This window comes from Littorina saxatilis, linkage group LG17 (assembly GCF_037325665.1).
Source record: "Littorina saxatilis isolate snail1 linkage group LG17, US_GU_Lsax_2.0, whole genome shotgun sequence".
Taxonomy (NCBI): domain Eukaryota; kingdom Metazoa; phylum Mollusca; class Gastropoda; order Littorinimorpha; family Littorinidae; genus Littorina; species Littorina saxatilis.
The window spans coordinates 14,833,462-14,847,167 of record NC_090261.1 but is presented as its reverse complement, the minus strand read 5'-3'; the positions used below and the strand labels follow the sequence as shown (position 1 = coordinate 14,847,167).

General features: G+C 40.7%; 1 protein-coding gene across 1 annotated transcript in view; it reads right to left on the bottom strand.

The window, feature by feature from the left end:
- Positions 1 to 278: 278 nt before the first annotated feature.
- Positions 279 to 13,706, bottom strand: part of LOC138952420 (actin-related protein 10-like) — a 14,706-nt gene continuing 1,278 nt past the window's right edge. Inside the window, exons 2-13 of the mRNA XM_070324088.1 lie at positions 13,331 to 13,403; positions 12,751 to 12,830; positions 12,417 to 12,525; positions 9,547 to 9,654; positions 8,831 to 8,898; positions 8,294 to 8,373; positions 7,948 to 7,983; positions 5,706 to 5,785; positions 3,726 to 3,799; positions 3,388 to 3,469; positions 2,627 to 2,828; positions 279 to 1,723 (exon numbers count right to left, since the gene is read on the bottom strand). Coding sequence (XP_070180189.1) covers positions 1,584 to 1,723; positions 2,627 to 2,828; positions 3,388 to 3,469; positions 3,726 to 3,799; positions 5,706 to 5,785; positions 7,948 to 7,983; positions 8,294 to 8,373; positions 8,831 to 8,898; positions 9,547 to 9,654; positions 12,417 to 12,525; positions 12,751 to 12,830; positions 13,331 to 13,403 — 1,132 coding nt within the window. The 3' untranslated portion in view covers positions 279 to 1,583. The remainder of the gene's footprint in view (positions 1,724 to 2,626; positions 2,829 to 3,387; positions 3,470 to 3,725; positions 3,800 to 5,705; positions 5,786 to 7,947; positions 7,984 to 8,293; positions 8,374 to 8,830; positions 8,899 to 9,546; positions 9,655 to 12,416; positions 12,526 to 12,750; positions 12,831 to 13,330; positions 13,404 to 13,706) is intronic.

Below are 13,706 nucleotides of genomic sequence, written 5' to 3'. Positions count from 1 at the left end.
ATCCAACATCCGGAGAATCTCCTCCCGTGACAAGGCTCGCCTTCGATTCATTTTTTTTGTTCGAAAACACCACGCAAATCTGCACTAATTTGATCAAGCCGGAAGAGAAAACCACGTGTATCAAGGGAAACAACTCAATTTACTGCAAGCTTCAAAAACCGGGAAGCAATCACGAGTCGTGTACCTTGTATGTCTAATACTAAAATAGTCACTTCCCGTCCGTGGGCGTTGCAGCGCTATTACTAATATAGTCACCTCCCGTCACGAAAGTGTTAACGTGCACACCCCAATGTAGTGTACACGAAGGGACCTCGGTTTTTCGTTTCATCCGAAAGACTAGCACTTGAACCCACCACCTAGGTTAGGAGAGGGGGGAGCAAATTGCTAACGCCCTGACCCAGGGTCGAACTCGCAACCTCTCGCTTCCGAGCGCAAGTGCGTTACCACTCGGCCACCCAGTCCACGTACAAATACAGTGCTATGATGAACCATTTAACTTTTACTGTACTCTGCGGTTAGACAATTACTCATTCCTTCATGGCGTCACAGGGGAACTTCTGTGCATGTACATAGTTTTACAAATTACTACTTTTAAAAAACTAAGTTTTACCCAAGAATGCATGGCACGGTTCCCTATTCACGACTTGCAGTAGGGTTTGGGACTGAGCACATGGTGGCCGCCATTATTAGTCTCGGCTTTCCCCTTTGTTGGGGGACAACAAACTTCTGGTGTATTTTTAGAAAAGTGTCGTAAAAACTGCGTCAAACGTATCAAAACGTCATGTTTTCTCACAAAGGGATGTAATCGCTTCACGTTTTTCTCCACAGCTGAAAGTGATTGTGAATCTCTCGCTGTCTCTGTGAAAAGAAAAATCGGAAAGGGTAAAATATGTTTCCCACGGGGTGTAGCATGTGAGAATTTTGTGAGAACGTTTTACCGAGGATTTACTTTCGCAAAGTGAGTAGCTGCAGCTAGGTTATAGCGTATAGGGCTTCTGTGAGCTGATCTGCCCTGCGAAGCAATCCACTTTGTAGTAAAATGTCAACGTGTTTTGTCCAATATTTTGAAGTTCGTTGTCCCCCAACAAACCTTCTGTTAATTGTGCTGGGTCACGGGGTCCTGCAAGTCGTGAATAGTAATGCATGAAGTTTTTATGGTACAGCAAAGCTGGGACAGAGCTGGGCATGTCTTACAGATTGAAGTAGGTCCTTTGAAACCGCATATATAAAACCAGGGTAAACTGTCAAAACAAAAGCAAGAAAAAATATTAATGCTTGGAAGAAAACTCTTGAAAAGTATCAGTACAGTTCCACCACAACAGCCACAATGTGTGGGACTGTTCACCGCTTCTAGCTAATCAGTCAATGAAAACCAACACCAGCATTTCAAATGTCACTGTAGGAAGCTTTTATCTTACAGACTGACTCCGTTGGTCATATATCACACTGCCTTGCCCGAAGAAACAGAATCCAAAAGATTTCAGCCAGCTCTTGACTGACATCAGCGACAACTGATGTTTCCACAGTGCAGGTTAGGGCTGCAGACTCATCTGTTGTTAGGTCCCATCCTACTCTAGCAGTGGTCAGCGTCTTTGCACAGTGCGGTCATCTATCCAGGTTTCCTGATCAAGAGAGCACCAGTCGGGTAGGCGCCCTCTCTGCAGGTAGGCGTCTCTGGATAGAGATTTGGATGGCAGTGTTTCCAGCGCTCCCACCATGGCACCTGGTGAATAAGTCATAAGTTCATAGATATTAATATTCAAGCCTGCAAAACCAATATGTTCAAGTCCAAGCATTTAAACACAACAGTATAAAAAATAGGCCCCTTTTCTGCCTAGGAAACTTTGATTATTACAATAACTGACGATAGAAACTGTCCGTTATTAGCAAGTTTTGCCTCATCCGGGGTATCATATTATGATTAATGCTGTCTTAACTCTGATGTTTCCAACCAAAATATTGTATCCATGAGATACTGAGAATAGATGTTTTTCTGGAAATAACTTGATCAGTATTTTCAGCAATCTGGTAGAGTAAGAGCTTCTTCTTCTTCTGCGTTCGTGGGCTGAAACTCCCACGTACACTCGTGTTTTTTGCACGAGTGGAATTTTACGTGTATGACGGTTTTTTACCCCGCCATTTAGGCAGCCATATGCCGTTTTCGGAGGAAGCATGCTGGGTATTTTTGTGTTTCTATAACCCACCGAACTCTGACATGGATTACAGGATCTTTTTTGTGCGCACTTGGTCTTGTGCTTGCGTGTACACACGGGGGTGTGCGGACACCGAGGAAAGTCTGCACACAAAGTTGACTCTGAGAAATAAATCTCTCGCCGAACATGGGAACGAACTCACGCTGACAGCGGCCAACTGGATACAAATCCAGCGCGCTACCGACTGAGCTACATCCCCGCCCGTAGAGTAAGAGCCACTTTTTACTTGGACAAGCTTTTCAAAACGAGGCGGATCATGTACCACGTTTCTGATCGGCTTTATTGTGTGGTCGGGACAAACAACTAACCTGGATGTGTATGTTATCCAGTGTGCGCTCAATATGAAACCCTTCAACCAAACAAACAACAAAAACGCAAATAGAAACCCATGCAACCATTTCAATTCCACATACCTCCAAGCCAGGCAGTGTAGTTTTCCTTCGCAGGTGGCTTGAGAAACTTGAACGTTTTCACCCCCAGGGTCTGCTTGTAGCGTGGCATGGCGGCTAAAGTGTCCAGCTCCTTCTTCAGGCGGTGGAAGAAACCTGGCAGCATAGCCGTGCCTCCCACAACAACTATGTTCTCTGACAGTTCACGCCGCGTGTCGATGGGACACTGCAAAAGCACATAATTAGCATTGGAGTAAGGAAATGAGCAACTTAAAACCAAGCAAAATAGGGAGTGGGGGGAAAACGAAGGTTGTAACAAATCCAAAAACAAAGAGACTGCCAACATTCCAAAATTCAGAATAAAAAAAACAACGGTCTTTTAAGTGCACAGACAAACAATTAATAACGAAAACTTATCTGGCTGATTTTTTCTTCCGCCTGCCACAAAGTCGCAAGCGAATGAATCAATATTATGAATAATAATATTAGTGAGGTTGTAACAGTCATGAAGTTGACAATGTTACACAATAAGACATGCAGGTGAATAAAGTTATGAGTTGTTTCTTGCTTTTTCCCCCATGGAGTTGTAAGGGAAGAAGCTTGACATAAAAAATGCTGGATTTGTCCCCATGGACCACTCAGCTCTCCACCTATAAGTCTGATTCAACAAATGCCCTCCCTCTAACACAGTGACACACAAACACATGAAGCTTATTGGATCTTTTGCACAAAAACAACACAGCAAACACCTTATACAAATGTTTTCATCATCGGAAAATACTGACCTGCATCAGACTGTCTAGGAGCAAGGCAGCAACTGATCGCTCGTCATCATCCAGTTCAAACAGCGCCTCACAGCTTTGCTCTCTGCGAAAAAATGATAGACATTTATAGAAAAAGTTGTCTCTATTAATCCATTATTTAATTGCTTATGTTTGCATATTGAAGCTCCTAAATTGTTCTCCGCAATCTTCGTTTACAATATACCACTGATTAAAAACACACACACAAAAAAGCCCACTCACTCAGACACGCACAATACAACACCATGACCCCCCATCCCCATAGAAAAGGGGTTGGGGGATGCAAGCAACTCTACTCATCAAAACTCATAAGGCAATACCTGATTTTGCCGCTGACGGTAACAATGCGACTGCCATCCAGTGGGTAATCTATTGCTGGGGTTGGTGTCGGCATCTGCACAAAACAACGCAACAAGCGTAAATTCAACAGAATATGAAAATCGTGAAAGTTTTCTGTAAAAAACAAACATTCCTACCATTTCCTTCGCAAGGTGGTCTGTAAAGACCCAATGCATTATACGTTAAATGGATCTGTGATCCAAACATGGCTTTTGGTCAATCGAGATGGAAGTTTATTCCACAAGCCCGTAGGGCGAGTGGAATAAACTGCCATCGAGATTGACCAAAAGGCATGTTTGGATCACAGATCCAATTAACATATATATCTCGACATTCACTGGTCTTAGGGTTTTTGTTTTCAAAGAAAAAAGAAACTTGCTTGAACACGGACCACTTCTCCGAGCAAAATCAACAAACCTAATCACTCGCATTCCACCTCAAGGTCTCGGCCAACCAAGACTATGGCATACTCGTAGCAAAGCCACCGAATGGTACCGTAAACCAAGAATAGTGACGTAAGAGAATAGAATGTCGTCTTTTGATTTGGAACGTGACGTGTTTCAGAACTTCTTCTGGACAACTCGGATGGTCTTCTGCGTAGTGGTTGGCACGAGATTCTTTTTCTTCTTCGACAGTTCATCCTCCGATACTGTAGCAAAACGTTTAATCTTTTTGACTCACATGCGAAGCAAAAGTGAGTCTATGTACTCACCCGAGTCGTCCGTCTGTCCGTCCGGCCGGCCGGCCGGCCGGAAAACTTTAACGTTGGATATTTCTTGGACACTATTCAGTCTATCAGTACCAAATTTGGCAAGATGGTGTATGATGACAAGGCCCCAAAAAACATACATAGCATTTTGACCTTGCTTCAAGGTCAAGGTCGCAGGGGCCATAAATGTTGTCTAAAAAACAGCTATTTTTCACATTTTTCCCATTTTCTCTGAAGTTTTTGAGATTTAATACCTCACCTATATATGATATATAGGGCAAAGTAAGCCCCATCTTTTGATACCAGTTTGGTTTACCTTGCTTCAAGGTCAAGGTCACAGGAGCTCTTCAAAGTTGGATTGTATACATATTTTGAAGTGACCTTGACCCTGAACTATGGAAGATAACTGTTTCAAACTTAAAAATTATGTGGGGCACATGTTATGCTTTCATCATGAGACACATTTGGTCACATATGATCAAGGTCAAGGTCACTTTGACCCTTATGAAATGTGACCAAAATAAGGTAGTGAACCACTAAAAGTGACCATATCTCATGGTAGAAAGAGCCAATAAGCACCATTGTACTTCCTATGTCTTGAATTAACAGCTTTGTGTTGCATGACCTTGGATGACCTTGACCTTGGGTCAAGGTCACATGTATTTTGGTAGGAAAAATGTGTAAAGCAGTTCTTAGTGTATGATGTCATTGCTAGGTTTAGCTGAAGGTCAAGGTCATGTAAAGGTCAAGGTCAAGCATGTGAGTCGTATGGGCTTTGCCCTTCTTGTTTTCACTTTCGAGTATGCGGACGACTGAACTTGACCGCTAAAAAGTAGTCCTTTCGGAATCATTACGCCGAGTCTGAACATGAGGTCTGAACATTGTTTTTAGGCAGGATCTAGGTGAAAGCGAGGCTGTTCTTATCTCTGTATACAGTCGAGAGAGAGAGAAATACATGTCGAGACATTATTTCTTCTTGCTCAGGTTTGTTCATATTACTAACAACATCCACATCAAATCCCTTTCCTAAATAACAGAATGTGCTGGCAGCCTTTTGCTGACACATGCATTTATTTTATTTTTTAATTTTATTTTATTCAGTTTTATGTCCTCAATTGCCTGTCACTAGCTGATCTGTCGCAGAAAAACTACAAAGGACCAGAACTTGATATGCAAGAAAAGCTACTAAACTAATAAGTACAGTCAGTACCAATGTTAAGTTTTAGAATAATTTTAAGCACAGATCACATACCTTACTGGCATCAGCACCCCTCAACACAACATCCTGAATGGCTTGCCCTCGGCTGAATTCAGTCACAAAACAGCATCGCACTGTTAAAGAAGAAAGCAACAACATCAATACTGTACTCTGTAAAAATAAAAATAAATTTGACCGGGAAAAAATGACAGATCAACAATGTAATAAAACGGATACAGTGATGTACATTTTTCTAGCAGCCTTTTAGGACAATTGTCCTGAAGACTGAAAATCAATAGGACACAATGTCCTGAGATTGCAATTTCAATAGGACAAAAACAGGACTCGTACAACCGCATTTAAAAAGATTTTTCAGTTTAAATTCCCTGGGGGACATACAGCTACATCCAGCGTTGCCACTGGAAAACACTGCACAAACTATAAAGCAGAAGCAGAAGCTCTCATGCAGGCCGCCTCCTTCGTTCAGGACTCCGCAGACCCTTGCTACCAAGTTGTCTTCCTCTCGGACGCCCTTTCAGTCCTTCAGGCCCTAGAGAACGACAAACTCCCACAGCTGGCCAAAGCATTACAGATGGTCAGACAAACCAGAAGAGTTGTCCTCCAGTGGATACCAGCACACTGTGGGATACCAGGAAATGAAAGGGCAGATGAGCTGGCAAAAGAAGGAGCCGTGGAAGACCAACCTGAAAACAGTGTCAGCTTTAGTGAGCAGAAGACAATCATCAAGGCATTGATGAGGCCAAGGACAAACAGAGATGACTACCACACAATGTCCAGAGAGCAGCAAGTCAACCTCATCAGGCTGCGTACTGGCCACAACAGGCTCAATGCTCACATGAACCGAAAGTTCAAGCTGGCGCCATCACCAACCTGTGCCTGCGGTCAAGAGGACCAAACAGCGGAACACATCTTACAGCGATGTCCCTTACTAGATGAGGAACGAAAAGAAGTGTGGCCGTCACCAACTCCCTTGCAGACCAAACTATACGGCAGTCGACAGGAGTTGGAGAAAACGACAACATTTATCACCAGTGCTGGACTGATTGTGTAACCTCTGCGAACGCCAAGAAGAAGAAGAAAGAAGAAGAAAGAAGAACATTTTGAGAGAGCTAAATCTTCTTGGACGATCCTATGCACTCCTCTCACAGCTGTTGCTAATCCCTTTTCTTGCTTTGAAAAAACAACTTTCTCGCATATCTCTTCCTTGTGTCCTGGTGCAGCAACAGCGTGTTTGTGACACTTCGTGAAAACATGGTCTTTAACTGTAGATTTTCTGAAGTTGTCGCATCCCACAACAAACGCATTCTCACGATGCAGCCCTACCGACGAGCAAACTGTGCAAAACATCAACTTTTTCCCCGAATCATATGTCAGCCAAGGATATACCTTTTTCCATTCCTCAGAGAAGGAACGTGATTTCTTGTCTTTCAACTCTTTGACTTGGGTTGTCTCTCTCGTGCTCGTCGACGTACTTGCAGTTGCACTTTCACCATCACTCTCCACTTCGACGAGTTCGTTCTCGGTTGACGTTGTTGTTGGTTCAGCTGAAGCCACAGTGGCTGGCGAACGCAGCATGGACATCAATGTCTGCTGATTTTTATCTGCTTTGAGCTTTTTTTTCGGACCCATGTCGTTTCTCTTTCGTTTTATTTTCGTTTGAACGCACAACGGTTTTTCCGGATATTATGACGAAAAGTAATGCCTTGCGCATGTGCGAACATGCACGGGTGGTTCCCATTGGTTTAAACGATTTATTGCTGAGCCAATGAATGCACTCGAGGCACCATATGGGTTCGGTTTTCTTTTTTTCTTCTTGATCCAACTTGAGGATAAATTAATTCAAAGAATCAGATCCCATATGGTGCCTCGTTCACTCAACAAACTGGTCACACGCAGTGCATACTTTCGCTTGGCAAAACCGAAACCAGCTTTCCTCACGCAGTGTTTACTTTCGCTTGGCAAAACCGAAACAAGCTTTCCTCTTGAAAATTGAACAGTCCGCATGTCCGCTTCATTGTCAAAAACGATCGGACCCTTGGCCACTTCTTCTGTAGGTTAATCGGACCTGTGTCCTGCTGGGGTTAAAGCTATAGGTCCTGGGGAAATTGGATCGGTCAGAGACCGGAGACCGACTAAAATGTACATCACTGCGGATACAAACAAGTATGAAAAGCTGAGAAAATGTTCACAGTACAGTCGATACAACTTTACTGGACATCAAGACAGCAGAATCATTGAATGCATAACCAGCCAGTACAAATAGACTGAAGTTTACCTTTGATGTCCTCTAAAATGTCTTCAGTCAAAGAATCTGAAACAGAAACATGAGTGCATTGGTTGTAAAAGTCAACAAGAACATTCCTGTCTGCTTTCATTGCTGTCCATCACAATGCATAATGTCAAATGAGTGTATGCCACCAGCAGAAAGGAAGTGAATGAAATACAGTTCTTTGATCTTAGACATAAGTTGATACAATCATAAATGGTGACATTCAAAACACTAAAAAATACAGTGAGATAAGTGAGGATAAGATAAGTAAAAACTAATCAATAAATCAAAAGAAAACAAAGAAAGAAAGAATGAAACACACACACACACATTAGTGAAAAGCATGACTGACCTGGTACAGAGGCAACGGGGATGTCTTGGTGCTGAGAAGTCTTCACCACACCTCCATCCAGAAGCTGATCTTTGATGCGACTGAAACAATAAGCATCCGCGTGTTCTCAGAATTCAGATCTGTTATTTGTACCAAAAGAAAACAAAGGAATTCCTCTATTCAAAATATAAAAGTTTGACACAATGGCAGTACACACACCCGAATAGTTACAAACGCAAAGAAGAAATGCATTCTATATAATATATATAAATAAATATATATAAATATAATATATATATAAATAAATAAATATATAAATAAATAAATATAATATATAAATAAATAAATATAATATATAATAAATATATAAATTATATTAAATGCATTCTGATAAATGAAATGCCCTTTTTGCACATAGTATATTCGCTGCATACAGTTATCTCATAGTCATAGTCATAGTTAACATCTGTTAGCTTGATCCATGACGAGAAAGAGAGTTTTGCCTTGTTTTTGTAGAGTAGGGAGGTCTGGGCATGTCAGTCTAAAAATATAACTTACCTGTGAATAGCCTTTCCACCCAGAGGGATAGACTGCCATGCCAGCATAATGGGAATCCCCTCATACACCTTATACTGAGTTAAGAAATATATCTTCCTTTGCGTATCAGTGAAATGGAAGCCAGCACTGATAATCTGTTCAGACTTGAGACTTCTCAGCACTGTTTCAGTTATAGGTTTCAACTGGTGGTAGTAAACCATATTTCCTTAATGATATTTGAATATAGAATCCATTTATTTCCCATGCCAAGTGGTGAACTTGTTGTCCACAACAAACAAGTTTTGAGTCAAAGTTTGCACAAATAATCACTTTTTTTGTTAGTGCAACTATTTCTCTGGCGAAAAGAAGGTGCTACAAGATTCGACGATTTCTTGTTTCAAGGAGAACTTACAATAAACAAAGCAATATCTTATAAACAATATTCCACGATTGACAAAAGGGTCTTTCCTGGCAAAATTGTATAGGCGTAGATAAAAATGTCCACCAAAATACCCGTGTGACCTGGAATAATAGGCCGTGAAAGGTGGATGCAGCGCCTAAAGGCAGTCGATCTACTGGCCGATGTGAATGCGTGATATATTGTGTAAAAAATTCCATCTCACACGGCATTAATAGGTAACATGCGCCTTGAGTCGCCTTGTGTGGTGAGATACGTGCGCGATATAAATCCTCGTAAATAAAATAAATAAATATCTGAGACGGTATGCAAAGGATACAGGGACCACGAGTGTCTCATTGTAGCCAACGTCCATGACCATCCCACAGGCAGAGCCCAGGGTCAACAGGGACAGCACATGGCCAGGTGCAAACAGCACACAGCCCACCTGTGCATACACAAATCAAAGATATAACAGGTCGCGTAAGGCGAAAATACAACATTTAGTCAAGCTCAGTCGAACTCACAGAATGAAACTGAACGCACTGCATTTTTTCCGCATGACCGTATACTCGTAGCATCATCTGTCCACCGCTTGTTCTGAGCGTGTTTTTAATCCAAACATATCATACCTATATGTTTTTGGAATCAGGAACCGACAAGGAATGAGATGAAATTGTTTTTAAATCGATTTCGGAAATTTAATTTTAATCATAATTTTTATATTTTTAATTTTCAAAGCTTGTTTTTAATCGAAAATGTTAATAATAAATTTTCATTTGATTAATATACTTACCCAATTCACATATAGCAATTTACTTCAGTTTAGTGCTAGAACGCTGAAAACTACGCTCCACCCTGGTTGGGGGGAAGTACATGTAACCCTAAAAATAGGGAGGATGGCTACAGTAAGGACAGAGCTGTTCCTTATACAGAGCACCCTACCACCTTAATTAGCAATCTGCTAAATGTGAATTGGGATAAGATATGTAATTTAATCGAAAATTTTAATAATAAATTTTCATTTGATTAATAATAATAATATACTTACCCAATTCATATACTAAAGTCCCTTCCGCCTACCCCGCTTTAGATCCCCTAAAAATAAAAGGGCGCTTCGAGCGAATGAATAAGACATGGCGGCGAGAGCACGCGTGCGCAATGCATGTTGGGAGGTAACCTTGACCTGGCGTTGTCATGTGACCGTCAAGGCTGTTCTATTTTTAGGGTTACTTCCCCCCTACCAGGGTGGAGCGTAGTTTTCAGCGTTCTAGCACTAAACTGAAGTAAATTGCTTTATGTGAATTGGGATAAGATACAGTAAAACCTGTCAAATAAGGACACCCTTGGGACCAGACAAAAGTGTCCTTATTCTGCAGGTGTCCTTATTAGACAGGTGCAAGTAAACGCGACAAAGTCAAGTTGAGAGAGAGAGAGAGAGAGTACTGCACATGTACATGTACATTTATAAGAAAAACAGAAGCTGTTTAGATTAAATAGAGAAACATTTAATATTGACTGTTGTAAAACAAGTTTAAAAGCTTTTTATCATATCAACTGTATAAATTTAAATTGTTAAAAAGTTACTGGATCTCATTCTTACAACACATTCACATTCACTTCATTCTGCACTCATCAGCTTTTGAAAGAATTTGTCCAGCGTTGTCTGAGTGGACCATTGATGGCAATGTGATTCGCACGTTTGGTTGAAAACCACTCGAACACGGCGTCATTTAGCTCTTTGTATTCAGTTGTCTTCTTCAAAACCCATTTCTGGTCAGCACGTCCGTCTCCCGATTCCCACAACTTCATTATTTTTTCCCGATCGACGCTGATTTTCGAAATCTGCGTTCTCCCACACCCAAGCTCTTGTGCAATCGTTCGGCATGATTTCCCACTTTCCAGTTGTTTGACAACATTTATCCTTTGTTCTAAAGTCAGCGCATTTCTTCCTTTTCTTGAATTTGAATTTCTTGCTGCCATCTTGTTAAACACGAATCACTCTTTCGAAGAGAAGATACATTCACTCATACACTTTCACTTCCGTTCCGCCGAACACGTTCCACGCGTTGGATTGGCTGCCTTGGAACTCTAGCAGACAATCAAATGCGTCGACTTAAAACACTCACATATCAACTGATCGATTTATCGTCTTCTTCGTCGATCGAACTTCCCAGCTTGCTGTGGATGTCCGTATTTAGCAGGTATATGACTTATTATGGACCCAAAATACGTGTCCGCGTCTGTAATGCCAAGGTGGCCGTAACGTACAGGTGTTTTACAGTGTAAAGCAGTCCGTGCCGAGACTGACTGTCCGTGTGTCCGCTAAGTCCAGTGACCGTATTTGACAGTTTTCACTGTATGTAATTTAATCCGAATATAACATATTTATATGTTTTTGGAATCAGCAAATAATGACAAATAAAATGAAATTGTTTTTGGATCGTTTTATAAAAAAATTATTTTAATTACAATTTTCATATTATTAATGACCAAAATTATCAATTAATTTTTAAGCCTCTAAGCTGAAATGCAATACCAAAGTCCGGCCTTCGTCGAACATTGCTTGGCCAAAATTTCAATCAATTTTATTAATAAATGAGGGTGTGCCTCAACTTTTACAAAAAGCCGGATATGACATCATCAAAGACATTTATCGAAAAAATGAAGAACATGTCTGGGGATATCATGCCCAGGAACTCTCATGTAAAATTTCATAAAGATCGGTCCAGTAGTTTACTCTGAATCGCTCTACACACACACACACACACATACACACAGACACCACAACCCTCGTTTCGATTCCCCCTCTATGTTAAAACATTTAGTCAAAACTTGACTAAATGTAAAACGATGAATGCCGGGGCAAATGTAAATTAGCAGTTTGAATGAATTTTTGTATCCAATACTTCAAAGAGTCGGTCTCCTTTTTTGGGGCTGCTTCAGAGTACTTCTACTACTACTACTACTACACACTGCAACTCACTCGCAGATAATGTACAATAAAGCACTAAGAGTTCACAAACACACAAAAAAAGCTTTCAATGAAAACGGTACTGATGCTCTCTCAGAGTCCAATCAAGATTTAATAAGGTACACTTTCAATCCAGACTATGAACCTCTGTGTGTGTAAAACTTATTAAAATGCTCACTGCTGCATGAAACAAACATGGATAGTCTTAGATCTACTGAAGTGAGCAACTCACATACCTCAAAATGCCTGAAGAGAACACGGGCAACACATTCCCGGAAGTCTGTGGGACAGAGTAGAGACTCCACAACCACCACTCGTTTGTCCTTAGGGCTCATCAACAGATACCTAATGACCAAAACAAATTACTTATAACAGCTGCTACAAACTATTTTACACTTTATTTAAACACACACACTCACACTCATGCGCGCACACAATATTTCTAATTCATTACTATACCATTTATCAATGAATCAGTCAATCAAAAAGTCATTTTTATCACACAAACAAAACTGAGTGCCTTCAACATAAACAATATAAAACAAGAGCACTTGTTCCTAATCAACATACCTAAAAATTAACACTGACAAAAGTTCCTTCAAGTTCTCATGTAATTCTGCAGTACTTCTGTAGTCCCATATCTTTGTCACCTGAAAGAAACCAAACAAAAAACATTTTAAATGTCACATTGTTTGAACACATTTCTGACTGCTTCCCCATGCATAATCCTTGATTTTAGTTTGTACTAAAAATAAATAAGCTAGCTGCTGTTTGTTTGCTTTGACTAACAGTACATGTACCTCACACCAGATGCATTTTACTTTGGTCAGTTTAAATTACGCTGTGCTATAAATCTGACCTGACAAATTGAGACTTCAGGTACTAAATGGTTATTACAGACACAGCCTTTGGCATGCTTATGGTGTACACCCCAGTAGGCCTTGTGCCAATACCATCTTTTGCAGGTATGACACAATAAGTTGTACAAACTCTACCATTTTGAAAGCTAAAAATTGCAGAAAATGGTTCTTGTAGAAGACCCGTTGAAAGGAATACCCTTTTCAACTTGTCATTACCACTACCAGAAATTAAAGAATATGTACATGTATGATATACAGCAATGAAAAGTTCCAAATATCTGAGAACCTACCTTTCCAGTCCTTGAATTTGTTACTGTGCTGGGAATGATACATCGTGGTCCAGTTTCTCCAGCAAGGCCACACCTACGTAAGAAATAAATGAACGTCCCAGTTACTAAATGGAAATTTCATTAGTTTAATTAACAACTTGTACTTGTACGACGTTGTAGGTTTATAATTATAGAAAACCTGTTCGCCGATCTTGGTATGAAAAATAAGCTGCCGTGTGTGGGCTCTAGCATAGGCAGCTAGGGATGCATAATATATATTCCTAGTAGAGTTCCAGTACGTGTCTAGTTTTGACTTGAACTTGAAGGTGTTGACGGTGTCGACTGCTACGACATTGTCTGGTAGGCTATTCCAGTTTCATTCACTCACCAGATTTGC